This window comes from Aethalodelphis obliquidens, unplaced genomic scaffold (genome assembly GCF_003676395.1).
Source record: "Aethalodelphis obliquidens isolate GAN/ISIS:26980383/991018 unplaced genomic scaffold, ASM367639v1 scaffold83, whole genome shotgun sequence".
NCBI lineage: Eukaryota > Metazoa > Chordata > Mammalia > Artiodactyla > Delphinidae > Aethalodelphis > Aethalodelphis obliquidens.
The window spans coordinates 1402306-1428817 of record NW_020838027.1 but is presented as its reverse complement, the minus strand read 5'-3'; the positions used below and the strand labels follow the sequence as shown (position 1 = coordinate 1428817).

The 26512-nt window shown below is 58.5% G+C and overlaps 1 protein-coding gene across 1 annotated transcript in view; it reads right to left on the bottom strand.

Annotated features, from left to right (window-relative positions):
- The window catches only part of CACNA2D4 (calcium voltage-gated channel auxiliary subunit alpha2delta 4), an 86076-nt gene extending 60519 nt beyond the window's left edge, over positions 1-25557 (bottom strand). Inside the window, exons 1-18 of the mRNA XM_027093178.1 lie at positions 25436-25557; positions 21462-21543; positions 20050-20166; positions 16913-16972; positions 16125-16287; positions 15778-15909; positions 11730-11790; positions 10977-11127; positions 10125-10199; positions 9772-9861; positions 9583-9696; positions 9198-9276; positions 7539-7687; positions 6373-6435; positions 5410-5490; positions 4697-4771; positions 1173-1259; positions 607-678 (exon numbers count right to left, since the gene is read on the bottom strand). Of these exons, the coding sequence (XP_026948979.1) occupies positions 607-678; positions 1173-1259; positions 4697-4771; positions 5410-5490; positions 6373-6435; positions 7539-7687; positions 9198-9276; positions 9583-9696; positions 9772-9861; positions 10125-10199; positions 10977-11127; positions 11730-11790; positions 15778-15909; positions 16125-16287; positions 16913-16972; positions 20050-20166; positions 21462-21543; positions 25436-25557 (1773 nt within the window). The remainder of the gene's footprint in view (positions 1-606; positions 679-1172; positions 1260-4696; positions 4772-5409; positions 5491-6372; positions 6436-7538; positions 7688-9197; positions 9277-9582; positions 9697-9771; positions 9862-10124; positions 10200-10976; positions 11128-11729; positions 11791-15777; positions 15910-16124; positions 16288-16912; positions 16973-20049; positions 20167-21461; positions 21544-25435) is intronic.
- Between the last annotated feature and the right edge of the window lie 955 nt (positions 25558-26512).

Below are 26512 nucleotides of genomic sequence, written 5' to 3'. Positions count from 1 at the left end.
AGGGGATGCGGGGGTGGCCGTGAGGGAGGAGGTGACGTTTGCAAATATTTCAAGGGACAAAGTCCCGTCAGTGCAAACGCAGGGGGACCTTTTCAACGAGAAGATGAAGTGGTCTTTTGTAAGCGACGCGCGGGTCTGTGGTGACAGGAATGGCACGGCTGCGGGGACCTGGCCTGATTATCTGTGGTTGCCATGGGTGGAAATTGCTCTACGGAGTAGCAATTATTTTCAACCTCTTCCCATATAACATGTTTTACAAGAGCTGCTAACGATTGGCAAAATTAACTGTCACTTTCCCCCTTTCCACCATAAACAACAAAAGGGCCACATGGCAGGCAGCAGGAAGACTTGCGAAGGGCTGGGCTGGCCACGGCCTCGCTCTGCGGCCCCGAGAACCAGGCCCTGGAGAGCGGTAGCTCCCCGGCCGGTGCTCCATGGGGCCGATGCCCGCTGGGCCGGGCCCCCCACTAGGGCCCTCCAGGCTCCAGCAAGCTCTCAAGGCTTTAGCTCGAACTCAGCCAGGTCCTTCGTCACCACCACCAACCCCAGTTAACCATGACGCCGCTTCCTGGGAGCAGACCCCAGTCTTTCCCTCGAGCGCCTTACCCCTCTGTCCAGCGGAACCTTCACGTCCATGGAGAGGGACCCTGTCTCCCTGTTGATCATGGCTGTTCTCAGCTTCAGGGGGAAAGGTAATAGAATTAGTAATAGAACAGATAATAGAACTCGGCTCACACAGGACCATGAAGCAATGAACACTGCCTTGGAGGTGACCCCTGGGGACACGCTGCGTTTTCCCCCTTCTCCTGCAAGCAGGCTACAGGTGGCAATATAGACCGGCTGCCAGGTTCCCTTTAGCTGGAATTCTGGAGTTCACTCAGAGGATGCTCCCAGTGGGCTGACGGGCGAGGGAACACGGTGGCCGAGCCCTGAGATGCAAGTTTTCCAACACCCAGGCCAGCCTAAAACGCCCTCACACCCGAACTCTGTGGCTCACAGACGTGTGCTCCTTCAGCCCCAGAGGAAGAGACTCTTCTCTCTGTGGATGGTGGGAGGGCTGCCCGTTAGAGGCACTGCTTCTGCTTTGGGCCAAGGGAGGGGGCTGAGCTCAGCGCCTGTGGCCCCGGGACCCGCTGTCGAGCCAACCAACCCCCTCCCGGCCGTCCACTCACGGTTCCGGCCCGGTCCTCCCACTCCACTTCCGAGAGGTCCACGCTGTTGTAGTTGGGCTTGGGCTTCAGTTTCTTCCCCTCTCTGTACTGAGTGCGCCAGTCAGGGGGAGAGACGGAAGGTTAACACAAGCCCCGGCCCTTCCAGAAAGCCTGTCTGGCACAGTCACAACCCAGTGAAGCTCAGCGATTCCTCGTGGTCGTGTGGGCCACGTTCCCCCCAAGGCAGAGCGGCCCTTGCCAACCTTTGAGTCAGATGGTCTCCCAGCCTCAGGGAGAGTATCTCATACACCAAGGAGCTCCCATCGTGAGTACGCTTGTCCTAGGTTTGGACTCACGTTGTTAGAAATCTCTTCCTCATGCAGAGCTGAAACCTGCCTCCTTGTGACTTTACCCACGGGTCCTAGGCCTCTCCCCGGAGCTACACAGAGAGAGAGCTTCCACCCGACCCCCCTGAGGGTTTTTGGGGATGCTCGTCACTGCTAAGACGTCGCCTCCCCGAGCTAAACATTCCCAGTTCGCAGATGCCTCAGCTCCCTCTGATCCTCTTCTGCTTTGTCAATGTCACTCTCGAAGCAGAGTGCCTGGGACAGTCGCTATTTCAGGTGGGGTCTGACCAGTGTGGGGTGGGGTGTGACCCGTGCAGACCAAAACATCGTACGGCTCTGACCGCTGCCTCTGATTCTGCTAATCCAGGACAGCTACCTCGCCCGACAGGTCAAACCGAGTTTTCAGCCCATTAGATTCCCTTGACCTTCCTTGTGATGCACTGTTAAATCACAGCTTTACCATCTTCTGCTTGGGCATCAAGTATGCTGCACGACTTTCCATGCATTCCTAATATATTTCATCTCCTTAGTTCCAGCCCATCGTTTTAGAAGAATACTTTCTGAATACTAATTTTCTCCCTTCATGTATTAGCCATACCTTCCACATCCCATGGCATCTCCTTCTGTGTTTTCATCTTGTTGATAGAATTTTTTGTGTGCAGTTTATTGATTGATTGATTGATTTAAAAAATTTTGGCTGCGTTGGGTCTTTGTTGCTGCGCATGGGCTTTCTCTAGTTGCAGCCAGCGCGGGCTACTCTTCATTGTGGTGTGCGGGCTTCTCATTGCGGTGGCTTCTCTTGTTGTGGAGCACAGGCTCTAGGCGCGCAGACTTCAGTAGCTGTGGCTCGCGGGCTCTAGAGCACAGGCTCAGTAGTTGTGGCGCACGGGCTTAGTTGCTCTGTGGCATGTGGGATCTTCCCAGGCTGGGGATCGAACCCGTGTCCCCTGCATTGGCAGGCGGATTCTTAACCACTATGCCACCAGGGAAGTCTTTGTTGATAGAATTTTTGAGCGAGCAGAGCCAAGGACAGACGGATTCCGCAAAGCCCGATAAAGCCCTCCAACCAGTGTGACAGGACCATTCATCAACATTCTTTGAGTGTTATTATCATTTTCTGGCCCTGACTTCTCTCTCTCTGACACCAAGAGAGATATCGTCAAGTCATCTGCTGTTAGGTCTGTAGCATTCCCCAGGTTTAATTTGGTGATAGATCAAAAAAGTAAAAAGGAGGGGCTTCCCTGGTGGCGCAGTGGTCGAGAGTCCGCCTGCTGATGCAGGGGACACGGGCTCGTGCCCCGGTCCGGGAAGATCCCACATGCCGCGGAGCGGCTGGGCCCGTGAGCCGTGGCCGCTGAGCCTGCGTGTCCGGAGCCTGTGCTCTGCAGCCGGAGAGGCCACAGCGGTGAGAGGCCCGCGTACCGCAAAAAAAAAAAAAAAGGAAGGAGGATAGTTTATCATCAGGGTCATTAGGAATTAAGCAGAGGTCTCTATTTAGCAGGACGAGGCCCCCCACAGATGCTTGAATGGCTGACGTCCCCCATCACTGTGTATCTTGCTTCAGCAAGTTTCCTCTTTTCTCAAGAAAGTGTCTCCAGTTTCTTGCCTGTGCTCGAACGATGTTCCCATTCGTGGCCTGTTGAAAGTCTATTCTCATGACAAGCAGCCCTGCCCTGCGCTCCTGTTCAGGGCGGTGCTGCTTTTGAGTAAGAAGTGACCCTCCCGGCTCATTGCCACCTCCTAATTCCTGAGGATATCTGAAAGGCCATCCCGGGCTCCTCAGGAAACCGTAATTCCGCTTCCATTACTCCTAGTTTGGGCACTGACGTGGAAACATTTCAGGCCGAAAGTATGGCTCCGGCCCCTCCTTTATTACTAGGCATGTCCTCTATGACTTTTCTTTTTTAAACTCAGCTATTCTTCTCCTCGACCCCTGTGTTGAATGAATCTCTCTCTCCACAGGAATCTCGCTGTGCTGGCTTTGCTGTATGGGATAATGTTCTGCGTGGTACAGCTCTCTCATCGTTTCATTTGTGTAAGTCTGTTTCCTTAACTGGACCATAAATGTCTGTTGACAGCGTCTCGGAGCGTGATTAGGTCAGGCGTGCGACGGGCCCACAGTACGCATGGGTTGCTTGAGAGCTTATGTTCATCCACACTACATAGATGTGAAGATAGGTTTTGGACAGGTGCCCCTTAATTCTAAAGGGCCAACATTTTTGTTCTTCCCCAATGAGTCATCTTCTTGGCCCTGGGGCTGCCCCCCACAGGACCCGCTGGTAGAGGTCAGTGTTCTTGGTCTCTCTCAACTCTGAACCCCTAGCGTTTCCTTAAATAGCTCAATCAGTGCCTTTGGTCACTCAGCGTCCGTCTGACCCGAACGGACAGCAGTGTGGCCTAGGCTGGTCTCTCCGTGGCACCTGGGCAGGAGAGAGCTCGGAAAGGCGCCCGCGGTGCTGCTGTCCTCAGTGCCAACCTTGACTCCAGAGGGGACTGGTGGAGGGGAAGGGTCGCGATGCCGCTGGGACCCCAACTCCCCTCCCCGCTTCCCAACAACCACACTGGGAGGTGTGGCCACTACTGCCACGGATGGAGGTCTCGGGGAGCCCCCCGGCCGGGGAGGCAGCACCTTAGATAAAAGGCTGCTGCTTTCTCTCCTGGCCTCGGCCGCTCATCTGAACGCAGGTGAAAACGCCATGGGCTCCCGCCTTGGGACGGAGGGAGCTGGAAGGGGGCAGGAGCCCTGGGGACACATCCTCAGGGCAGCCTCAGCTCTGCTCCCCAGCTCGTGGGGGACGCCTCCTGCCGTTTGTAGTGTTAACTTGGCACTTACGCCCTTGGGGTGGCCCCTGGCGATCTGGGGACACACGGTCAGACTCCAAGACAGAGCGTGGGGTGACTGACGGGGTGACAACGGGGAAGGGGACGGGTCCTCCAGGGACACGTCCTCCAGGGACACTGCACACTCATGACAGGCTCCCTGCAGACTGGCTGCTACCAGTTCGTGCATTTCTGCCTTGTCTCTCCTGCTAGATCATAAGCAATTTGAAAACAGGGACCATGACTTAATTTTTTTCCTGTAGTCCATCGGGTTCTTCAATGGAGCTGAAGGCGTGTTCATTGTTTTAACCGTCTGTATGAACTACCCCCACATCCCGCACAGTTAAGACCCCCGAGGCAAATAGGATCGGTACCTACCAGGGGTCGAAGGTCAGGATGTGAGAGGATGTAGCCATTGTTAGTGCTCAAAAAGGCATAGCCGTGCACCCCGAGCTAGGAAGACAGGGATGGAGGGGGTCAGGGGGTATCTGTGCAGGAGGACTGGGGCCGGGCAGGGGGCGGGGCCACGGGCGGGAAGACCACCTCTCACAGCCCCGTTTTGGCGACAGTATGAACAAGCTGGGCAGCTTCCAGCCGCTCACTCTGAATTCTGCTCCAGCTGCTCCAGTCGGCAGTGACCATAACAACGAACGTCACCACCTGCCTCCTTCCACCACTGCTCTGGGGCTTTGATTACACAGCCTCGCTCCTCCCCAGATGGGGCTGCGTGGTGCGCAGGCGGACCAGGACGGCACAGACGTGCCGAAGGCCACAGAGCACGTCGCGGCTGCCGTGACCAAGCGTCCCAGGGGCCCAAGTTTCGGTTCCCCTGCTCTGTGCCCAAACGTCTCTAAGGGCGGGATGTCCGGGGGTGGGATGTGGGGGGCAGGATGGGGGGATGTCTGGGGGTGGGGTGTCCGGGGAGGGGGAATAGGGCGTCGGGGGTGTGACATTGGGGTGGGGCTGAGGGGCGGCCGCAGGCCCCGTCCCAGCTGTGAGCTTGGCTGCAGTGCCTGCAGGGAGCCTCCAGAGCCTGGTGGGGTGTCTCCTGGGAGGCCCGTGACCCTACCTGGGGGCCTGACCGGGCTCACCTTGTACTGGGGCGCCAGCTTCATCAGCTCTCTCAGGGCCACGTCAGAGCCCACCACACCCAGGAGGATGCCGTGGGATCGCTGGAAGGAAATGCCAGCTTCAGGGGGGACCAGGCTTCCCATGCACGAGGCCAAACTGAACCCACGGCCTTTCCAGAGCCCGGAAGAGGAAGCCACTTGGACCTAAGGTGGTCTTTGCTCTGCAGTTAGATTTTAGGCAGAGCTCCCTGGAATACAAATCTAGAACCTACTAGAAGAGGCCCCAGGAGTAATCTCAGCCGCTGGGAAGATTAATGTCCAGTATTAACATTTAAGTTTAATATTTAAATGAACTACAAAGTTGAATGAAATATGAGCTTTCACAGGAGAGGCTGAAGTACTGGGATCCCAGGGCCCCTCATCTAGGGGCCCTGAAACGCCCAGGGCCCGTGAGGGAATACTCCCTGGCCAGGTAGAGGACGGACGGCTCCCACACCCCCCACCAGAGCCCGTGAGGAAATACTCCCTGGCCAGGTAGAGGATGGACGGCTCTCACTCCCCACCGGAGCCCATGAGGAAATACTCCCTGGCCAGGTAGAGGACGGACGGCTCCCACACTCCCCACCAGAGCCTTTACGAACAAGCCAGGGCCTGCCCACACTAGCAGGTTCCGTGTGCTTTTGCCGGAAGCCTGGCAGGTGACCCCTCTGGCCCTGATCCCCAAGCCAGGGTCCCAAGTCCAGAGCAGCGGGTCAGCGCCAGGCTGGATGAACAGAATCACGGGGCGGCTTCCGGAAGTGTGGCCCCTGCCCCATCCCCTCCCGACCCAGAGATTCTGACATGGCTACTTGGGCACAGGGCCTGGAACCTGACCTTAAACCCTCCCAAGGCGGCTCTGAGGCCACGTCAAGAGCCACAGGTCTAACGACGCCAGGCAGCGGCTGGAGCTCTAAGCCGGGCAGCCGCTCGTGAGCAGACACTTACCGTCTCGTTCTTCTTGCTGAAGACAGGCATGGCCACGGTGGTCAGCAGCGCCATGCTCTGCGCCTGCGGGTAGAGAGCTGTCAGGGGGGACGAGCGGAGGGCAGTGTCCACAGACTGGGGACCCAAGCCGCCACTTGAACCACAACTCAGGGGCACCTTCCAACGGGAGGAAGAAATCCCCAAGGAGGCTTCCCTTCTCTGCATGAAGACAGCTGGGGGAAAGGCTGGAGCGGGGAAGGCCGGACAGGAGAGCGGGCTGACGTCACTCAGCGAATGAAGCCCTAAGCCGGAGCGGGCCCCAGAGCCCCGAATGTGCGGCCCAGCCCCTGAGCACACCCAGGCTCACCCAGGCCTCTGGTCTCGGCCATGCCAAGGATGAGGGTGCACCCGTGGGACCAGCCCATCTGTGCATGAGCCCAGAAACAGAGGCTCAGACAGCAAGAGGACAGGCCAAGGAGTCAACAGGGGACAAGTTCTGGTCACTGAGATGCCAGATTAAGTGTCAGGTAAGAGTGCCTCGACATTTCTCTTAAAGGTGGGGTGTGCCCCCCCCTTCCTCCACCTGAAGCCTAGAATTCGTCCGCAGTCGTCCTGACCCCACTAGCCACCTGGACTATGTGGACCCCAGGGATGGCAGGGGGCAGGGGGCAGCGGGAAGGGGCCAGGGGGCTCGTCATCCACTTTTTACGTGTCCCCTTTTACGTGAGGGGGACACACACTTCTCTCCTATCGAAGCCACTATTTCCAGATGTCTCTTAATCCCAGCCTGCTATGACGCTGCTGGAGCAGGTGTCTGCGTCTGTGTTGGGTTTGAGGCGTGCCAGGAAGGTCCCTTCCCCGACATCTCATCTGACTGTCTACCTTCCGTGTCTGGTCCTGCATGGGGGAGAACTACAGGAGGTCTTGTTGGAAACTTGGGCCCTGAGGGAGGCCGCTGGTTAAGCCGTAGTGTCCTGAATCACTGGTTGGTCCCCTTTCTTCCCAGAGCAGGTGAGGATTATGGGAAAAGGGAGGGATGAGTCTGCAGCAGACGGCTCTGTCCACGGGGGTGCGGCCCTGGGGGGGTGGTCTGCTCCCGGGGCTCCCGGGCCAAGGTGTCGCTCCCCCAGTGTCTCTCCAGGACGTGCTCTGCCCACCCCACTCCCAACCCAGGAGTCACCTCTCACTCCCTGGGGCCCCACCTTGCTGTCCATGTAGGCTTCGGTCCAGGTGATGTCATGGTCGTGGTTGATGACCATGGGCCGGCTGAGCACATGCAGGTATTCCATCACGTTCTCCTGGGCGTCCGCCAGAGTGGAGATCTGCGTGTAGTAGCCTGTGGAGGGGAGGGGCGTAGGGCCGTGGATGCAGGGCCTGCGCACCCCCCAGCCGCGACGGCTCTTGGCCGGGCCCCTGGCTGGGAGCTGCCCTGGGCCGCTAGGTACCACTTTTCCCAAGGCGGCCCTCTCCCGGGGTAGCTGGAGGCCAGTGGTGCTGCGGGGACACGAAGGCCTGGCCCTGACTGGACTTGGCAGGACCTTGATGCTCCCCCTGCCCGAGCAGCAGGGCCTCAACTCAGGGCGCGAGGCCACCCCTCACTCCCCGCAGGGCTGTCCTCAGGGGTGCCTGCAGGCAGCTCTGTCCCGGGTCTGTTTTCTGAGAGCCCCACTTCCTCCTTTCCCTGACTGCTGTCGTCCCTCAGTTACGGGGAGGGGGCCGCAGCTGAGGCGGTATTTAAAAGAGCAAATGCCGGGCTTCCCTGGTGGCACAGTGGTTGGGAGTCCGCCTGCCGATGCGGGGGACACGGGTTCGTGCCCCGGTCCGGGAAGATCCCACATGCCGCAGAGTGGCTGGGCCCGTGAGCCATGGCCGCTGAGCCTGTGCGTCCAGAGCCTGTGCTCCGCAATGGGAGAGACCACAGCGGTGAGAAGCTTTACAAGGCTGTGACGATTTATCACGTGACCGCTCGTCACCTCCCACAGAGCACTGTCGCCAGCTCTGGGGAATGGGACAGCTTTCATTCCCAGGGTGCCTCTTGTCTCGGACCCTTTGACCATGCTCTTCCCTCGGCCCAGAACACCCTTCCCCGCTCTCTGCATCTGACTCACTCCTACCACTTCTTTCTGTCTCACCTTAGAACCCTGTCCTTCAGGAGGCCCGCCCGGACCCCCCAAACGCGGAGGGCTCGCCCCTCGCCCAGAACCCTGGGCAGCCTGTGCCCCTCTGCCCCTCAGCGCAATGCAGAGGTCCCGTCCCGGATGCTCATGTGTGCGCCTCCCCGACTGGACCGGGCCTTCCTGACCACGTCGACCCCCTAGGGCCGGGAGAGTCAGCCACCCACAGCAGGTTCTCAGACGTCCTGCTGGGATTGAGGAACCGGGTCTTGGTTCTGGCCAGAGACAGATGAGGGCTGCCACACACAAAACCTTAATCTAAAGAAAATGACGGTCTCTGCCTTTTGTCTGGAGCAGAAACAGAGCACACGGGCTTCATCTGCGGCAGCAGGAACGGAGGCTGGACATCAGAGACGACTGACATTGAAAGGTCGGGCCCATGTCTACATGGTTTTCCGTGTGGCAGTCTGGATAAGGCTTATTTGAAGAGACAGCAGAACGGGAGTCACCACCTCCAGGCGCGCTGCGGGAGGTGTCACGGGGGTGAGAGCCCCGCAGGGAGCGATCGACATGGGTCTTGCTTTGTCTCAGCAGGAGGGGGGCGGATGCTGTCACCTTTGCTCTGGGTCCCTGTGTGGGAGGCCCAGCTCAGCACCTGCGGGGTCCGGGGACGCCCTCCCACCTGCGCTCAGGTGAGGCCGCCGGCGCCCCGCCTCACGCGGCGTCACCCACCTCTGTTATTGCACGCGATCCACTTCAGGCGGCCAGCAAAACTTCCTTCCTTCCCGATCAGGTAAGTGAAGAGCCGGACCTGGCGGACGAGACACGGCGGACTCAGCAGAGTCCCGGCTGCGAGAGGCCTGACCGTGTCTGTGTCTGAATCTGGGACCGGGTCTCTGGATTCCGCACTTTCACCCCTTTGCATCAGGAAGGGCCCGGGGCCCAGGCTCGCCGGGATGCCCGCCCGGCGTGAAGGCTTGCCCGGCGGGGCTCACAGCCAGCAGTCTTCTGTCTCTACCGTGCCCTCGCTCGGGGCCTGGGGCTCACGGGGTGGGGCGTGTGGACACGGCAGAAGGAGGCGCTCCCCCGGCCCCCGGCCACCCGCCCAGGGAGGAACCTTGCGGTGCGGCCAGTTGTATTTCTCCAGCACTGTCCTGTGGTCCTCCACGGCCCCATCGGTGATCAGCATGATGGCCTGGTTGCACAGGCTTCCTTGCCCGGCCTCTTGGAACTGTGTGGAGGACGTGGCCATGACTCCCCATCTCCCCTCACCACCCCAGCGCCCCTGCTCCGCCAGCTGCCGTACCTGCTGCAGGATCTGGAAGGCCTCACTGAGGGCTTGGCCCACGACCCCCACACCTTTGACCATCAGCTTGTCCACCAGCTGTTTGAAGTGCTGTCCCGGGGAAGAGGATGGGGGAGGGTCAGCCGGTCAGTGGACCAGGGAACCTTCCCCTTTGGTCGTACTTTCAGAGGCTGCGCAGAGCTATTCACCCAGAAGAACAAGATTGCAGGACCCACCCCCTACTTTCATGGCTGGACCCCTGCAGCGGATGTCTCTCAGATGCCCCCAGGGTAAGCCGAGAGGGTGTGAGTGGCCGGGTGCAGGGCCACCCTCACCCCTGGATGGAGATGCTGGACCAGCACAGGTATACTCACCTCTCTGTTGTCCCGATCCGCCTGGACCAGGATCCCTTTAAAACAAGGCTCGATGTAGTGGATGTAGTCGTTGTACTGCAGAGGGCAGAACACACAAGATCAGTTGGGAAAGTCAGGGCCCAGTGACGGAGCTCGCAACTCACGGTGGGCCAGGGGTGGGGTCACCCAGGCCCCTGTGTAATATGACCTTGGGGGACCCCAGGTTTTGGGCAATTTTCTCTGAGTAGAGGGGAGGGAACAGTAGGGCCTTAACTCTAAACGTTCTCCCTCAAATCCTGGCCCTTGGCATCTTCCCAGGAGGCCAGCTGGGTGCCGTCCATCCCTGGGGCTCACGGAGACCAGGAGTTACCTAACTCTTCTCTCCCATTTCCTTCTGTTTGTCCCTCCACTTCATCACCTTTTGGGGGCAGGTGGAGCGACCCTCAGGAGAGTCGCTGTGAAAGCAGGACCAGGGGCTGCTGGCCCCTCCTCCCGACCTGCCTGGATTTGGGGAGGATGGAAGTAGGGCCCTGGGATCACCCATCCTGCAGATGCAGGAGGCTTCTCCCCGGTGGCGCCAGGCAAGGGCACATGGGCGGGGCTGAGTTAGGGATCTACTCGGATACCCCTTCATCTGGACTGGACCCCAGCCTCGTCTGAGAACCTGAGTAAATCTACCAACTCCGAGAAACGGACATATGCGTTTCCCACGTAATTTCAGAAACTGTGGACGCCTGGAAGCCTGTCTTGGGTGGGGAGTCCCAGCTTCAGGGGATAGGGTCCTTCACAGCACGAAGCATCGGGTGGCCGTAAGTACAGGTCATTCCGGTGCAGGCAGAGGACGGGTTTTCTGGAACGGGAAGGCGAGTTTACCGAGATGATGTTCACGAAGTCGTTTTCCCCCAGCGTGTCCAGGATGGTGGAGACCGTGTGCTTGGCGATGGCCATCCGCAGCCCCTTCATGCTGCCGCTCGTGTCCATCACGATCACGATGTCCTTCGGGGACGTGGCAGCTTGTATGTACCTTTAGCAGAAAGGAAGGGACAGGCCGACGGTGGGAGAGCCGAGCCAGAACCGCCGCCGACCGGGTCCCCCTGGTTTCCATTCAGACTCTGGCTCAAAGTTCAGGTCAACGCCCGGGGTTTCTCAGGTCCGGAACCACTCCGTTCTGGAGCCATTTCGGGTGCCGTGGCTGGGACTGTGCCCATCGAATGGTCAAGTGCTCATGGTGACCCTTGTCCTCTTTGTTTCGGGCCAGCCCTGGTCCCGGGGTGCTGGCAGTGGGAAGGGAGGGAGCTGGATGCCCCCTCAGACTGGGTTACAGATCTGCCAGAGGAGGGGTGAGGACGGAGGGGAGAGCCTGGTGCGAAGACAGCTCAGAGCCCTGGGAGGAGGTTTGGGGCAGGGGAGACACATGCGGTCAGGGCTGGAGCGGAGCAGCTGTAGGGGGACGGGGGGGACGGGGTCGGGGGAGAGGGATGCAGAAGGACACTCTTCTTCTCCTGTGTTGGATTAGTTCTACCTGCGGCCCTGGGGGCGGGGGTGGGCTCAGGGCAGGAGAACGAGGCAACACCCGAGGCTACAGAAAGATGCTGGCCCCTGAGGCCTCGCCCCGGGGACGCTTACCAGCCGCGGTTCCGGCAGTCGAAGGTGATGACCCCGTTCTCATCAGGCGTCCATTTGATGCCTGGGGAAAGAAAGTCTGGCTTCTTCGCTGGCCCGAGAGGCTGCTCCAGAGCTTCCGCCTGGGTGCTGACACCCGGCACGGCCAGGACCCCCAGGGCAGTGGGTCAGCCCCTGTGAACTGAGGGAGGCCGGCTCTTGGAGGGACACTCACCTCCCAGCGGCGCCGATCCAGAGTTGGGTTAATTTCATAGGTAGGACCCCGCCCCCCCACCCAGCCACGTGGTTCCTGGACTCATCGGTGGGGCTAAACTTCCCATCAAACTAGACGGGGAGGCCCAGGGGTGTGACTTTTATTTAGCGTCCAGCAGAGCGTGCACAGAGCAGGCGAGAGCCGGGGCTCTGAGCTGCGGCCCACCTGCCTCCAGGCAGATCAGCTGCTGGTGCTTGCGTCCTTCCTGTTAGCTGCGGGGGGAGGTGATTTGGCTACGAGACTAAGCTCCCCAAGGTCAGGCCTTCCCAGGATTCCCGGCACAGCAACGGAGAGGGGCGGCTGAGGCGGAAGTTCTTGGCTCTGAACCCAAACCTTAGAAGAGGGCTTTGGTGGTCCCAGGTGGGGTGCCCTCAACCCCGAGCAGAAACAGAGGTCAACCCTCTTGAGGGAAGCTTTCCCAAGTCGGGCCCCACAAGCCAAGGTCACCACGTGCATCAGAAACAGGCCCCTGTGGGTGAGAGGCAGCGAGGCAAGAACCATGAGATGCGTCCTCCCGGGATGACGGGCGCTGCTGAGACAGGGAGGCGAGAGCGTGGCCGTTGTGTAAAGGACCGAGGGTGGCCTCTAGGAAGAGGGCTCCACAGGCCCGTGAAGCAAAGCGCTCAGTGAACGGAGACCCACAGGAGTAAGAGATGAGCTCTGTCTCTGCTCCACTGATGTAGGTACATGGTTTCCAAAGGACAACGCGGGCGATCACCCCCCAGCTAGCAGAGTCACCGAACTCCCAGTTCCCCGAGAGACACAGAGAAAGGCCTGCACACGTTCCTGAGTTGTTTCTGCAGGAAGCAGACACCACCGATGAGAACTGCTGACCGCGGGCACGTGGGCCCCAGACTGGCTGAAACCGGGTGGACGAGGCTCGAAACCTCACTCGGACGCCAACCAACCCGAGAATCGAGCGCGAACTGATCGGCTCCTGCACCGTCCCCGGCGCGGCCTTTAACCCCCTCCCTAGACGTCCTCAGGGAGCTGGCGCCCTTTCCCTCCTTCTGCTGCACCAGCTCTCCTTTCGATAAAAAGCTTTGCTCGCCTAGGAGTCTTGTGGGAGTGATGTTCATTGCTATGGTCTTGCTTTCCCAGAACCTAGAGAGAGCGCCTGGGAACTCACACAAGGGATGTTTGTATCAAATATCAACAGTGAGAGTATCTAATTTGCAGGGATAAAAACAGGGAAACATTAGATGAAAATAAGTCAGGGTGGGGAGGTGGAGGTGCAAGTGGGAGAGTTCTAAAGCCCTTTTTTGGCTGCGAGGAGGGTGGAAATAGTATTTTAATTGTTATATCGCATGTTAAAAATGCTTGAGGGCTTCCCTGGTGGCGCAGTGGTTGAGGGACTCCGCCTGCTGATGCAGGGGACATGGGTTTGTGCCCCGGTCCAGGAAGATCCCACATGCTGCGGAGCGGCTGGGCCCGTGAGCCATGGCCGCTGAGCCTGCGCGTCCAGAGCCTGTGCTCCGCAACGGGAGCGGCCCGCGTACCGCAAAAAAAAAAAAAAAAAGCTTGATAAAACAGCAGGGCTAATTACTAAAAGAATGGGAACAGAGGAATAAGCTCCAAACTGACAGAAAAAAGAGAAGGAAGGGGTAGGGGAGATTTATCAAAAAACATAAATCATTAAAAAAGATGAAGAAAGGAAACATAAAACTAGAGGGATGAGTAGAAATTTAAAAAATAAGATAATAGCATGTCCAAATATATCAACATAATACATGGAAATGTGCTTAACTTGCGAAATGGTAAAAGAGGTTGTCAGTTTGCATAAAAATTAAAAAGCTATAAGCTATTTTCAAGAGATATGGCTAAAACAAAATGACATAGAAGATTGGAAGTAAAAGGATGGAAAAAAAATATATATGTCTGGCAAATACCAACTGAGAACATACTAGTATCACGCTATGAATACCGACAAAACAGACTTAAAAGGTGTCATAAGGGCTAACAAGAGTCAAGCAGACACAACACCAGCAAAGACACAGAAAATCTAAACAATACGGTTGACAAGCCTGATCTAATGACGTAGCAGAAGTTTTCATCCAGCGATTAAAGCACACATGGAATATTTACACAACGTGATGACATACTAGGCTATTAACTAAATCCCAGCTAACTTCATATATTCAGTACCACATACACTGTGTCCTCTGACTGCAAAGCAACTGAACTAGGAATTTATACTAAAAAGATAAATATCAAATCCCTATGTATTTGGAAATTTAAAAAGCACACAGTTAAATAACTGAGAGATCAAAGAAGAAATCACAGGGGAATACAAAAATATTGAGAAGCAGACAATACAATAACTAAAACACTACGCTGACACCAGAAAGCACAGGCAACAACTTCCGTGTATCAGAGGACACAGTCGACGGAGTGCAAAGGCCGCCATAGAATAGGAGGAAATATCCGGAATGCATAGAGAACTCCTGCAACTCAGCAGCAACAGCGACAACCTGGTTTACAAATGGGCAAGTTTTGTGCTTGCACACACGTTGACGGCTCTGAAAGCCCCGATGTGGCGGGATTTCCACCCTGGGGAAGGCTTGAGGGACATGGGAGTTGTCTTCAAGCATCTGAAGGGCTGTTCCATGGAAGAGGGATGAACTTGTTCATCAAGACTCCAGAGAACAGGAAAAGAACCAAATGGCTTGTTGTGGATTTGGGCAGAGACAAGAGGTACCACTGAGGGGGACCGGTGAGCCCTGAGGTCACTTTGTGCTCCTCCTAAGAGAGGCCCAGGGGACACACATGGCTGTCCTCAGGACCCTTTGAGACAGGCTGGGACCTGGCACCTGGGACCCTCTGCTGCAGTGCTTGCACCTGGAGAGACGTTTCCTCCAGCAACAAAGAAACTATGAAGGACTAAAAATACCTGCGTGCCTGCAGAGCTGGGGCAAATTATGGACAACACGATACAAAAAGACCAAAAAAACCCAACTGCCACTTCTGAAGGGCCGGGAGCAAAAGCAGGGTACTGGGCATGCCCCCTGCTCTCAACACCAGAAGGGGGAGGGCAAAACACCTAAGCCGTGCGTCCAGCCCGACCCCTGGACACACCCCTACCTTCACCCCATATAAGGAACCAGCTCGCCTCGCCCCTACACCCCCCAGGGGGTGAGCAAGGGAACCTGTTGCTCTCACTCTCTCTGCCGCAGCAGGGGCCCCAGTAGAGCCTTGCCTGAGTTTCTTGTCTGGCCTCTTGTCAATTTCTATTGATTGAGGAGGTCCAGAACCCTGGCCAGCCACACCTTCCGGTTCCTATCTCAGAAAACAGGGCAATATTAAGGCTTTCTGGACAGGGGGCTAAAATAAGACGAGTGGGCATGAGCTGTGGTGGTGAATTGTTTTAAATGAGAAATAAAAGAAGGCAGCGCTCTTGGAGGCCCCGTGGAAGGGGCTTCCGTTTTCTGTTCGTTGGTAGACGAGGGGGCTTCCCCGCTGCCTGCTGGGTTGGCCGCTAGCCTGTGACGCTTCCTTCCCCGCTGCTGAATGAGTGACTCTGCCCCACTTCTCCAGTGAAGATGGGAATTGCTTTGCCCTCCTTTCCGCCTCCCATGTGCTTCTCACAGGACAAGCGTCCAGGTGGGCGCTTACTGGCTGCTTACCGAGGCGTCATTTGTTCATTCCTTCATCAGCTTGAAAGTGTGCTTATCAGGTTGTGAAGGGGACGGAGGGGGGTTGGAGGCGCTTTTGGACCAGGGTCCATCTCCAGTGCCTCCGTCGCCTTGTTCCCAGAGACGGAGCCCCGAGGACCGTGGAGATGCCTCCCAGCGGCCTCACCTGGGTAGATGCGGAAGAACCCTGTCGAGCTGCCAAAGTACTGCCAGGTCAGCGTCGGGTCTCTCTGGAAGTTCTCCACAAAGACAGGGTTCAAGGCTTCGGACATGTAGATTCCATTCAAAATATCCGGGTCTGAAGGGTACGATTATAGGAGGAAGTGCAGGGGAAACGAGATCAGTCTTCCCCCGCGGAACACGCGTGCACACACACACACACACACACCCGTGTGCCCACAGCCTGCAGCGACGCCGCCCACGACTGCTGTCCACACCCGCACTCCTCTTCCCCCTCCCCAGGGACCTCCGTTTGCTCCGGGCGGGGCTGCGGGCTGGGGTCCTGGCGGTCACCTTTGTTGTAGACATTGGTGGGCAGCTGCACGCTGCTCAGAGACGTGTTCACCAGCAGGTTGCTGAAGTGCGCGTTGGCCTCCAGGACGAACTCGGCCCCCAGCTCCACGTAGGCTCCGCCTGCGTCCTTCTCATTGATGAGGACAGAGTTGTAATAGTTAAACTAGGGCGACACCGAGAAGACGGGAGGGCAGGGGGCCCAGGGAGGGGAAGGGGGGAGAGAGAGAGAGAGAGAGCGACACGCGATGGATATCGGACAGACTGACCGCCACGTCCACACTGGTGGAGGATTCCGGCCACGATCACTGATTCGGGGCAAATACCCATCCAGACATTGGATCGGATGGTTGGTTCTTCTGGGTTTTGGTGTAAACTGTCTAGATTATGGCTTCAGTCCCCACTTTGGCGTATGTGGACGCAGCCAGCGCTGGAGACTGACAGGCGGACACAGATTCAGGGAGAGGTGGACAGATGGAGGCAGCCTGGCCAGCACCCCGAGATCTTGCAGTGGGGGAGGGCTCCTGGGGGACAAAATGGGGGTCCCTGCAGGGGGCTTCCCTCTGAAGAGAAGGCCTGCAGCCTGGCCTCTGGCCAGCCATAAATGTCTCCTCAGATACAGTGGTTCAGAATGAAACCTCTACAGCGTCATACAAACCGGTGCACATTGAAAGATGGAGCCGGGCCTATGCAATTCCCACCCCATGTCCCACCCTCAGGCGGCCCCAGCCCCTGGGGCGCTGGGACATTAGGCACCGTACCTCCCAGGGCTGTGGGAGGGGACGACTCACCACCAGGGACTCGTTGAATTCGTGGTTCAGGTCGGCCTCCTCGGCAGCCTCGACCAGATTCTGCGGGCGGGGATGGGAAGGGGAGAGTCAGTGCGGGAAGGAGGCCAGAGGCCCCGTAAGGTCCACTGCCAGGGCCCACCCGCGAGAACTGGGGACAGACTCTCGGACCAGCACCTGCGCACGAATGCTCACAGCGTCATGAGTCACAGTAGCCCGAAGGCAGGTGCATGTCACAGGGACAGGAAGCCAGTCCTTCCAGCTACATGACATTGTGGGGAAGGTGAGGCTAGGGACACAGCACAAAGGTCAGTGGTCGCCAGGGGTTTGTGGGGAGGGATGGATGAGTAGCCGGCAAGCAGGATTTCTTAGCGCAGGGAGACTACTCTGTGTGATCTCTGGTGATGGAGACACGTCGTCATACGTTTGTCCAAACGCCCGGAACGTACACCGCCGAGAGCGAACCGTCATGCAGACTGCGGACTTTGGGTGACAATGACGTGTCAGCGTAGGTTCGTTAATTGTACAAACACACCGTCTGGTGGGCGTGTGGATAGTTTTGGGGGGGCTGTGTTTGTGGAGGGGGGTAAATGGAAACTCTCTGTACTTTCTTCACAATTTTGCTGTCAACCTGAAACTGCTTTAAGAAATAGAGTCTATTAAAATGTGTGTCTGTGTGTCTCTCTCCCTCTGTATTCAGTCTGTACACAGTCAGCAGCCAAAGGTGGAGTCAGCCAGTGTTTGACCTTCTGTGTCTGGAGTCTCTCACTTAGCACAATGTTTCCAAGGTTCATCCATATTTTAACATGTATCAGACATGTTTAACATGTATTCATTTCTTTTTTTTTCTTAGTAATTTATTTATTTAATTTATTTATTATTTTTGGCTGCGTCGGGTCTTCGTTGCTGCGCGCGGGCTTTCTCCAGTTGCGGCGAGTGGCGCTCCTCTTGTTTCGGAGCATGGGCTCTAGGAGCACGGGCTTCAGTAGTTGTGACCCACGGGCTCAGTAGCTGCGGTGCACGGGCTTAATTGCTCTGAGGCACGTGGGATCATTTCTTTTTATTTCTGAATAATATTCCATTTTATGGATAGCCCACTTTTTGTTTATCTGCTCAACAGCTGGTGGACATTTGGGCTCTTTCCAAATGGAAATTGGTCCATCTGTGACAACCTGGGTGCACCTGGAAGACGTCAGGCCAAGTGAAATCAGCTGGATGCAGGAAGGCACATACTGCATGGAGTCACTTACTGTGGATCTAAACTAGTCAAACTCCTAGAAACAGAGGGTAGAATGGCGGTTGCCAGGGTCTGAGGGAGGGTGAAATGGGCGCTGGTCGAGGGGTACAGAGTCTCAGCTGTGCAAGATGAGTGAATTGTGGAGAGCTGATGCACAGCAAGGTGGCTTAGGTGACAATATTGTAGGGTGTGCTTGACCTTTGCTAAGAGGGTTGTTCTTGGGCGTTCTCACCTCTCATACAAAAAGAAAGAAAGGGGTGGGGAGGGAGGGAAGAAGGAAGGGAGGGAGGAAAATACCATTTATCCTTAATGCATTGTATCCTTAATACAATTACCATTTGTGAGTGATGGATAAGGTGGCTGGCTTGGTTGGGGTGACTGTTTCACAATGGTTGTGTATATCGGGCCATCAGGTTGTACATCTTAGTATACACAACTTTTGATTGTCAATTATACCTCAGTAAACCCGGGGGTGGGGGAAAGGAGACCAGAGCTCCTAAGCTGACTTTGCCAGGGGGAGCCGCTGCCCTCCGGGTCTCTATTTACACTCGTGTACACTGGGCAGAACCAGCGTTATCCCCAACAAGGAGGGAGGGCCCTCCTTGCTTCCCTACTCCCGACCCCCAATGCCGAGATGTGATGAAGAAATTCCATGGGGCAAAGATTATTTGAGTGCCGCTCTCCAGGCAATTTCCCCACGGGCACCCTCATAGAAGGGTCCGTGGCTGTGGCCCTGGGGGCACCCCCAGCAGGGAGCAGGGCCTCAAGCTTGGAGAAGGTCCACAGAGCAAGTGCCCCCCGGGTTGGTTTTCCGTGTTGAGGCCGTGGAAAGGATGCGGTGCCCCTGGAGCCCCCGGAGCCCAGCGCCCCGGGCTCTGGAGGTGTCTCAGGACCTCTTGTGCTCTGGCGCCAGGAGGGCTGGCACCTGAAGAGAGGCATCCCTGTGCCCCGGCGTCTGCACTCCGCCCAGGCCAGCTGACTGAAGGAGGCGGGTGTTACAACTGTGTTGGCTTCTCTGGGGGTCAGCCTCCCCTGCTGTGGGTGGTCCCCAGGTATCCCTCATTGCTTCCTGACGCTAAGAGCCCCTGCCCTAACTAAGCCTGCAGAGAAGAGGCTGCAAATCGTCACAGGTGGGAGAGGGGGCCCTGGCAACCTGCAGGGAGGCGGGGAAATGGGCGGACACCGGTGGGGCTGCAGCCTGTCCCCCCACCACGGCCACCCTCGCGCATCGTCTGCACAACCTCGGCCTCCCCAGCGGGTCCGCAGCCCAGACCCCTCTCCTCCCTCCTTGTTCTCCTGGACCCCCCAAAGGAGGAGATAACGCTGGTCTGGGGTGGCCAATTCCTGGCACACAGCACCTGCTGGTTTACACCAGCCAGGTCCCCACAGGGGTCAGGGAAGCACTTCATGCCAGGGAAGTGACACGTCCCGTTTCTACCAGGCCAAGCCAGGTGGCTGTGCAGTGACGAAACACCTGGGCCCTGGGCCCCCATCAGGGCAGCACTTGGGTGCCATGAAGGGCGGGTCTGTGTGGCAGGAGGGGAGAGGCTGGGGGAGGAGAGAGGGAGTTCACGCCACCCGCTCTCACCCCCCTACGCTCCCACCCTCCAGCCCCCGCCATTCACTCAGCCCGTGACTCCTACGCCCTCACTCTGCCCTGCTCTGTCCCATCACTGAACCGGAGGTCCTGACGCAGGTCCTTCTCAGCACCGTGGTTGACCCTCCAACCCTGGAGGCTGTTCCCTAAGGCAGGGTGCCCGCCTGGCCCTCTCCACTCTCCGCTTGCCCCCCACCCCGTCCTTTACAAGGGTCTTGTGGCTCATGGGCTACAAGGCAGGAGAAGGTGGTGTAGCGGGGCTCAGGGAGGGGGTTCCGTGTCCCATCAGCCCGCAGGCCTGAGCACCTGGACGGCCGCCACTTTCCTGCGGAGCATGGTCTCCATGTCCTCTGAGAACTTCCTCACCAGCTCCAAGCCATCCACCTCCTTGATCTTCAGACTGGGCTCCACGTCCTTGTATTTCTGTTCAGGGGACGTGGAGAGACACACACCTGTCGTCTTGTACCTGGACGTCCATCCCCGGCTGCCGGCGGCCTCCATCCTCCCACTGGTGCATTCACACTGGGGCCAGCATGGCCCTCCGTCCTCGTAAAACCTCCCCCAACAACCGACGAGAGACACCTCTTATCAGATGTCCTCCGATTCACATCCTTCAGAGGGAGGCTGAGGCCCAGAGAGGTCGTGAGCTTGACCGAGGTCACACAGCCAGCGCAGGGGCTGCTCTCAGGGGCTGTGAGGCTCGTGGTGTCTGTGCCCCCCATGCGCTGCAGGGGTGGGTGCTGCCTGATTCTCGGCCAGTGGGCCTGGGGGCATTAAGAGGGCCGCTGAGTCGCCATCTGGGCCCCCGGGAGGTACTCCCTCACCGTGTGTCCTGGGTGCCACCTGGGCACGAGTTACTCAGTTCCCCAAACTGTAAGATGCGTCACGTGCAAGGCTTTTACCCAGAACGGCCACAGGGTGGGGGGAGCCTGTGTGCGGTGGCGAGGGGAGCCGGCATTGCTGCTGCGGCCCTGCGGTCAGGACAGCGGGCCCCCAGCCTGGGGGAGGGGACAAGCACGGCCATAAAAGCCAGAGGCTCCCCTTTCCGCAGCACTTAGAGAAAGGTGCTGAAGCTGCAGTGAGGCTGAGATGGTGACTATTGATCTCAGCGACTCACAGCAGGACGGCAGCGCCATCCTCAGCACTGGCCTGGGAGTCGGGATACCAGCGGGATGGGAGCTTGTGGGGGCTGAGCGAGAAGCCGGCTGTCAGCCTGTGCACAGGCAGCTCAGCTCCTGCCCAGGGGCCAGGCGGGGCCGGACTGGACTCACTGGGCCCCGGTGGCTCTCTAGTGCTTGGAGACGTGGCGGCAGGTCGAGCACTGGGTGGGCGGCTCTCTGTCTGAGGGTCTTCCCACCGACCTCTCTCTACCCCGAGGCAGCAGGCCTGTGTCCGGTCCACCAGCTCCTGCTTCTTCTCCCCTTTGTTCCTCACCCCACCATCTCTTTCCCCCATCTCATCTAGGCGTGGGTTTCCCAGGCCCCTGAGCTGACACTACACTCTTGGCCACCCGACCGTACTGTGCACCCCACCCCCCGACTTGCTCTGTGTCTTGGGCAAATCATTCCCTTCTCTGGGCCTCAGTTTCCCTATCTGAAATGGGGGTTGGGTTAGATGACCCCCAAGAGCCCTCACACCCAGACATCCTGCTTCTCCACCAGGACGGCTTAACGCCAGCTGCCCCGGGAGCCCCAGGGTGAGGGGGGGCGGTCACTGACCTTCTGCAGCAGGAGGGAGCCCGAGTACTTGGTGACAGTGTCATACAGGTCCCTGCCGAAGGTATCTGCCCACAGCTTCACTCTGCAGGACGGTGGGAGTACGTGTGTGTGCACTCACGCGTGAGCACACACAAGGAGACACACGCAGAGATGCGCACACACAGGAGGCAAGTGTCTACATACAGAGACACCCACCGGTGCACATACACAAACCCGCACAAACATGCAGGGACACACATAACACACACACGTATACACAGATGCACACACGCAATCACACACCCTGACGTACACCCAGGAAAACACACCGGCAGCTGTGGTCCCTCCCGGCCAGGGCAGGGGCCCAGAGGACCCATCAGGCTTGGCAGCCACACTGTGATGCCAACACCCTTGCTGGGGGGCAGGGGTTGACCGCCCGGAGCCAAGCCTAGCCCCCGCCCCCTGAGGGCTGGAGAAGAAGGGACGAGGTCGGGGTTGACCAGGCAGGGTGGGGGACCCCGAGGACTCACACAGCTGCAGCTCCTCGGCCAGTCGTCCCCCAGCTGCCCTGCGCAGGGCGCGTGAGGCAGGGAGGCCGAGGCTCTGAGCCGAGTCTGAGAGGCCGGGGCCGGCGGGCAGGAGGGTGAGGCAGCCTCACGGAGAGACCCGCCCCCACAAGTGCCCCGAGATCCCGCCCTTGGTTGGGGGTGAGGCCACACGGGGCTGTGCCTGAGCCTCTCCAGGTGGAGCAAAAGGAGTTCCCCCACGTGATCATGCCAAGGTCAGCATTCGTTCGGTCACTCAACCGACAATGATCGAGGCCCTACTATGTGCTGGGCATCGTGCACAGGCAGGAACGGTGCCCAGTCTTTGCCTTTGTGGAACAGTTAGAGCGACACCCCTCCACGTACAGAGGGCGCCATGCACGTTTGAAGGGGCACCATCGAAGCTGGGGGAGGGGTGGTGGTGGTGAGGGAAGGCTTCCTGGCAGAGGTGGGCTCTGACTCAGTGTTGAAGTCTGGGAGAGTCTCCCCCATCAAAGAGACTTGGCCGAGAACTCTAGGTAGAGAGGACAGAGGAGCTTGGAGGGGTCAAAAACTGGAACAGGGATGAACAAACCTGACTCCACGGTGGATCTGTTTCTTTTATTTTAACCTTTGTATTCTATTGCTTTTGCTACAAGTTAAGGTTGCCTATAGCCTGAAATATACAGGACAGCCCATTCTCAAGACTCTGACCTTTCAAGGTGTAGCACTTTTCATGCATATAGAGATAAAAAGTTGCAGAAGAGAGAGTAACATTTGCCTTGTTGGAGGTTTTTCTTTTTTTCTTTCTTTGTCTGAGAGGCGCGGCTTGGGGGATCATAGTTCTCCCACCAGGGATTAAACCCAGGCCACAGCAGTGAGAGCACCAAGTCCTAACCACTGGACCACCAGGGAATTTCCTTGTTTGAGGTTTATAGAAACAACATGACCTGACCTATGTGGACAGCTGTAAGAACAAAGGATTCCTGGCACCAAGAAGTTGGCAACAACCGAACACACCACCTCCCCTTTAGTATAACAGCAGCCTGAATTCCAACCCGGGTGAGACAGGTCTTTGGGACACTGGTCCACTGCCCTCTCGGTCTGCTGGCTTTCCGAATAGAGTCGCCATTTCTTTGCCCCAACGACTTGTCTCTCGATTGACTGGCCTGTTGTGTGGCGAGCAGTACACGCTTGGGCTCGGTAACAAAATGGCTTCCAGGTCTCCAGCTTGGGTGGTTGCGCCGATGGTGGTATTATTGAATAAAATTAAGACGATCAGGACGATCGGGGAGCAAGTTGGGGAGGGCAGAAGGTGACGCGTGCAGCTCGGGAGAGGCAGGAGGGGAGGTCCCTGCGGCAGGGCTACTGGGTGCCGTTGGGCGGCTGTGAGCTGCCCAGCCCCAGAAAGCACCCAACACACTGCATCTTTTTTTGGGGGGTGGGGGATGTGGACCATTTTTAAAGTCTTTATTGAACTTGTTACAATATTGCTTCTGTTTTATGTTTCAGTGTTTTGGCTGCGAGGCAGGTGGGAGCTTAGCTCCCCCCACCCGGGATCGAACCTCCATCTGACTCCCCTCCCCCAGCCCGGGCACTGGAAGGTCTTAACCACTGGACTGCCAGGTAAGTCCCTCGTATTGTATCTGGAAAGACACAAAGTTGAATTTCAAAGCTCCGGTGATGTTCAGGAAGAGCAGCCCGTGGCAGCGGAATGTGGGTCTAGCAGGTGGAGTCAGGGCTGGGGGTCACTGGTTGGTGGGTGGGAGCCGGGGTTCTGAGGCGGACGGGCTCACAGGGAGGGGGTGCTGGCTGAGAAGGTCTGTGAGTGAAGGACAAACCCCGGGGAGCAGCGGCGCTCCCGGGGCCGACGGCGGGAAAGGGGCGTTAGAGGAAGACAAAGGTTAACGTGGGCGCCCGGGCAGACCCGGGAGAGCGCTGAGACTCAAGAAGGGAGAGCCGAGTGTCGGGAGCAGGCCAGGAGGTGAAGCCAGGAGTGTGTACTGGGTTGGGCAGGGAGACCTTTGGGGGTCCTGGTGGGAACAGATCTGGGAGGTGGGAGAAGCCGGGCAGGCAGGAGAAGCCGAGCCCTGAGTGGGAGGCGAAGGCGTGGGGGAGGCGCCGGTCTCTGGGGGGAAAGACTGGGAAGGATTCACTGGGGGGCAGGGATCCGGAGCCCGGGGGAGGTCTGGCTGCAGGGCGGTGGGCGCGTGCAGACACGGGCGTGGCTGTGGGCCCTCCCCTCGGCGGACGCTCGGGCGCCCCGTGTGGCCGGTCCCCTCTACGCAGGCCTGGGCTCCAGCCTTCGCTAGCCGGCGCTCAGCCTGTCCCTGGAGCTTGCCTGTACTGTTAGCTGGGGTGTGCTCCGGGATGACGGTTACTCTCAACACCTCCCCCCACCATGAAGGGTTCAGACTGGCAGGGGGTGTGGAGGTGAGGTCCCAGCCAGGCCGACTCGAGTTCAAGTGTGGCACTGCCATTTGCAGGCTGCGTGAGTGTGGGGTGGCCGTCTGACCTCTCTGAGCTCGTTTCCTCTACTGCAGAGTCAGGAGACCGTTCCCCACCTCACTGTGTGGACTGGAGGGTCATCTGCGGAGCACCTGGCAGCACCAGGCCTGTAACAGCTAGAGGTGGGATCCCTCGACGGGGACAGAGCTGCTCAAAGCCCGCCTTAGCTCAGCTCCACACAAACCCCAGGTGTTCGTGGGGCTGCAGGACCCCCTCTGTCAGACACGAGGCTGGCTGTCCTCCTGGGCTCAGGTGTGATGAGCAGGTAGCCCCTTGAGTCCTGAATGTTCTGCTCCCACACGGATCAGAACTGGCCTTAACGGAACCGCCAGAACTAAGGACTAGAGGCCAGACACCCCCAGAGAGTCACACATTAAGTTAGATTATACCAAAGTGTGAATGACCGATAGCTTCCCTGGAGCTGGTTTTAGTGACAGGATGTAGGACTGGGGACTGGAGGGAGGCAGGCAGGTGTAGAAAGGGAATGGAGACACCCCCCGGCCCCCACCGTGCACATCCACCTGGCTCCTGGCTGCAGAGCTATTGGTCGGTTTAGGACCGCTTCACCCTCTCAGAATGTTTCCTAACGAATCCTTGTGGAGCTGAGATGGTCACGTCCAGCAGCTCAGCTCCTACTGCAGCTGCCTCAGTGTGTGATCGCCCTGGAAGGAGCCTTGCCCTCAGGGTCTGGGGACACTGCCTGCCGTCCCAGGAAGAGTGTGGGCCCCTGTGCTCAGTTCTCCTAGGACTGTCAGGTGTCTGGGCAGGGGGTGACGGTAGGGCCCCATATGGCAGAGATTTGGGGAAGAGAAGAGGCCGGTGAAGAAAAGGTCTTCACAGCAAGACAGGGGGAGCAGGCAGCTGAGCCCTGGAGAGCCTGGAGGCTGGGGGAGGCCGAGGGTTGAGGTTGGCTGGGGGGGGGGGGGGGGGGGGGGTTTATGGGGGGGGGCTCTTGAGGCTTACGTTTCCAGAGGAATCCTGGCCTGCCCCCACGTGGGGGACAGGGACGTGCTGCACAGCAGGCACAGGGTGACCACCGTCTTCTGCAGGGAGGCCCAGGCCTCTGGCCACCGGTGGGAGGGCATCTTGCCGTGGGTGGAGCTGGGAGCTGGGTGGACCCTGGGGGGTCCGGGCAAGGTGCCCCTGCTGGGGTCGGGCCAGGGAGAGGAGAGAGCAGCCTCAGACCCCGAGCTCTGTCTGCCCAGATCCCTGGCAAGGCCCCGAGCCTTCTGCCTTCCGGGTCGGGGAAAGCCTGGGGTTCCCCAGCCTCCAGTCGGGTCCTGGCTGCAATGCCCAGTGTGTGTGGGGGTCCCTTCTCTGCCCTGCAGAGGGGCCGCCCTACCTGAGCCGCAGGCTTCCAGGAGAGCGGCTGGTGGGAGAAGGTGTGACGAAATGAACTGGTTAATCCACCGGCCTGCTCTCTAATCCCCGCCTGACAGCAGGAGGAGGGCGGTGGGGGTGACTTCGGCGGGATTACCCTGGTTTCAGAAGGCAGGGCTGGCTCACCCCCACCCCACGAGGGTCAGAGCACAGCCTCCTGTGTTAAAGAGGCAGACCCGTCCCTGGAGAGCACCTTCTGCAGTGACACTGGCCCTGGATGCGTGTCCAGCGCTCTGACTTACCAGGAGCTGTGGCAGACCCTCTCCTTAAACCTCAGAACGGTCCTGGGGGTCAGCGTCAGCATCCCTGTTGGCTCGGGGAGGCTAGGGGACAGAGGGGGCCCTGTGCTGGCTCCTGTGTCCAGGCCGCTGACTTGGGCCAGGTCAGAGGTAACGTCCACAGCCTGGGCCTCACCTCCCCCACGTCTCACCTGCCCCGGTTCTAGGCCGGGGACCCATTTTTCCGGGAAGCTCCAGGCCCCTCCCCTGCCCCCAACCCTTGTATGGAATGAGCACCTAATGCATGTGAAAGGAAGACAGTGCAAGCCCCGCTGGTCAAGGCCTCCGTCCGTCTGCATTTCAGCTTCTCCGGCCGATGTCCCCTCTGCCGGGTGGTGCCGGGGGGGCCCTGGGCCTTGGGGTGCAGCTAAGAGGAAGCCAG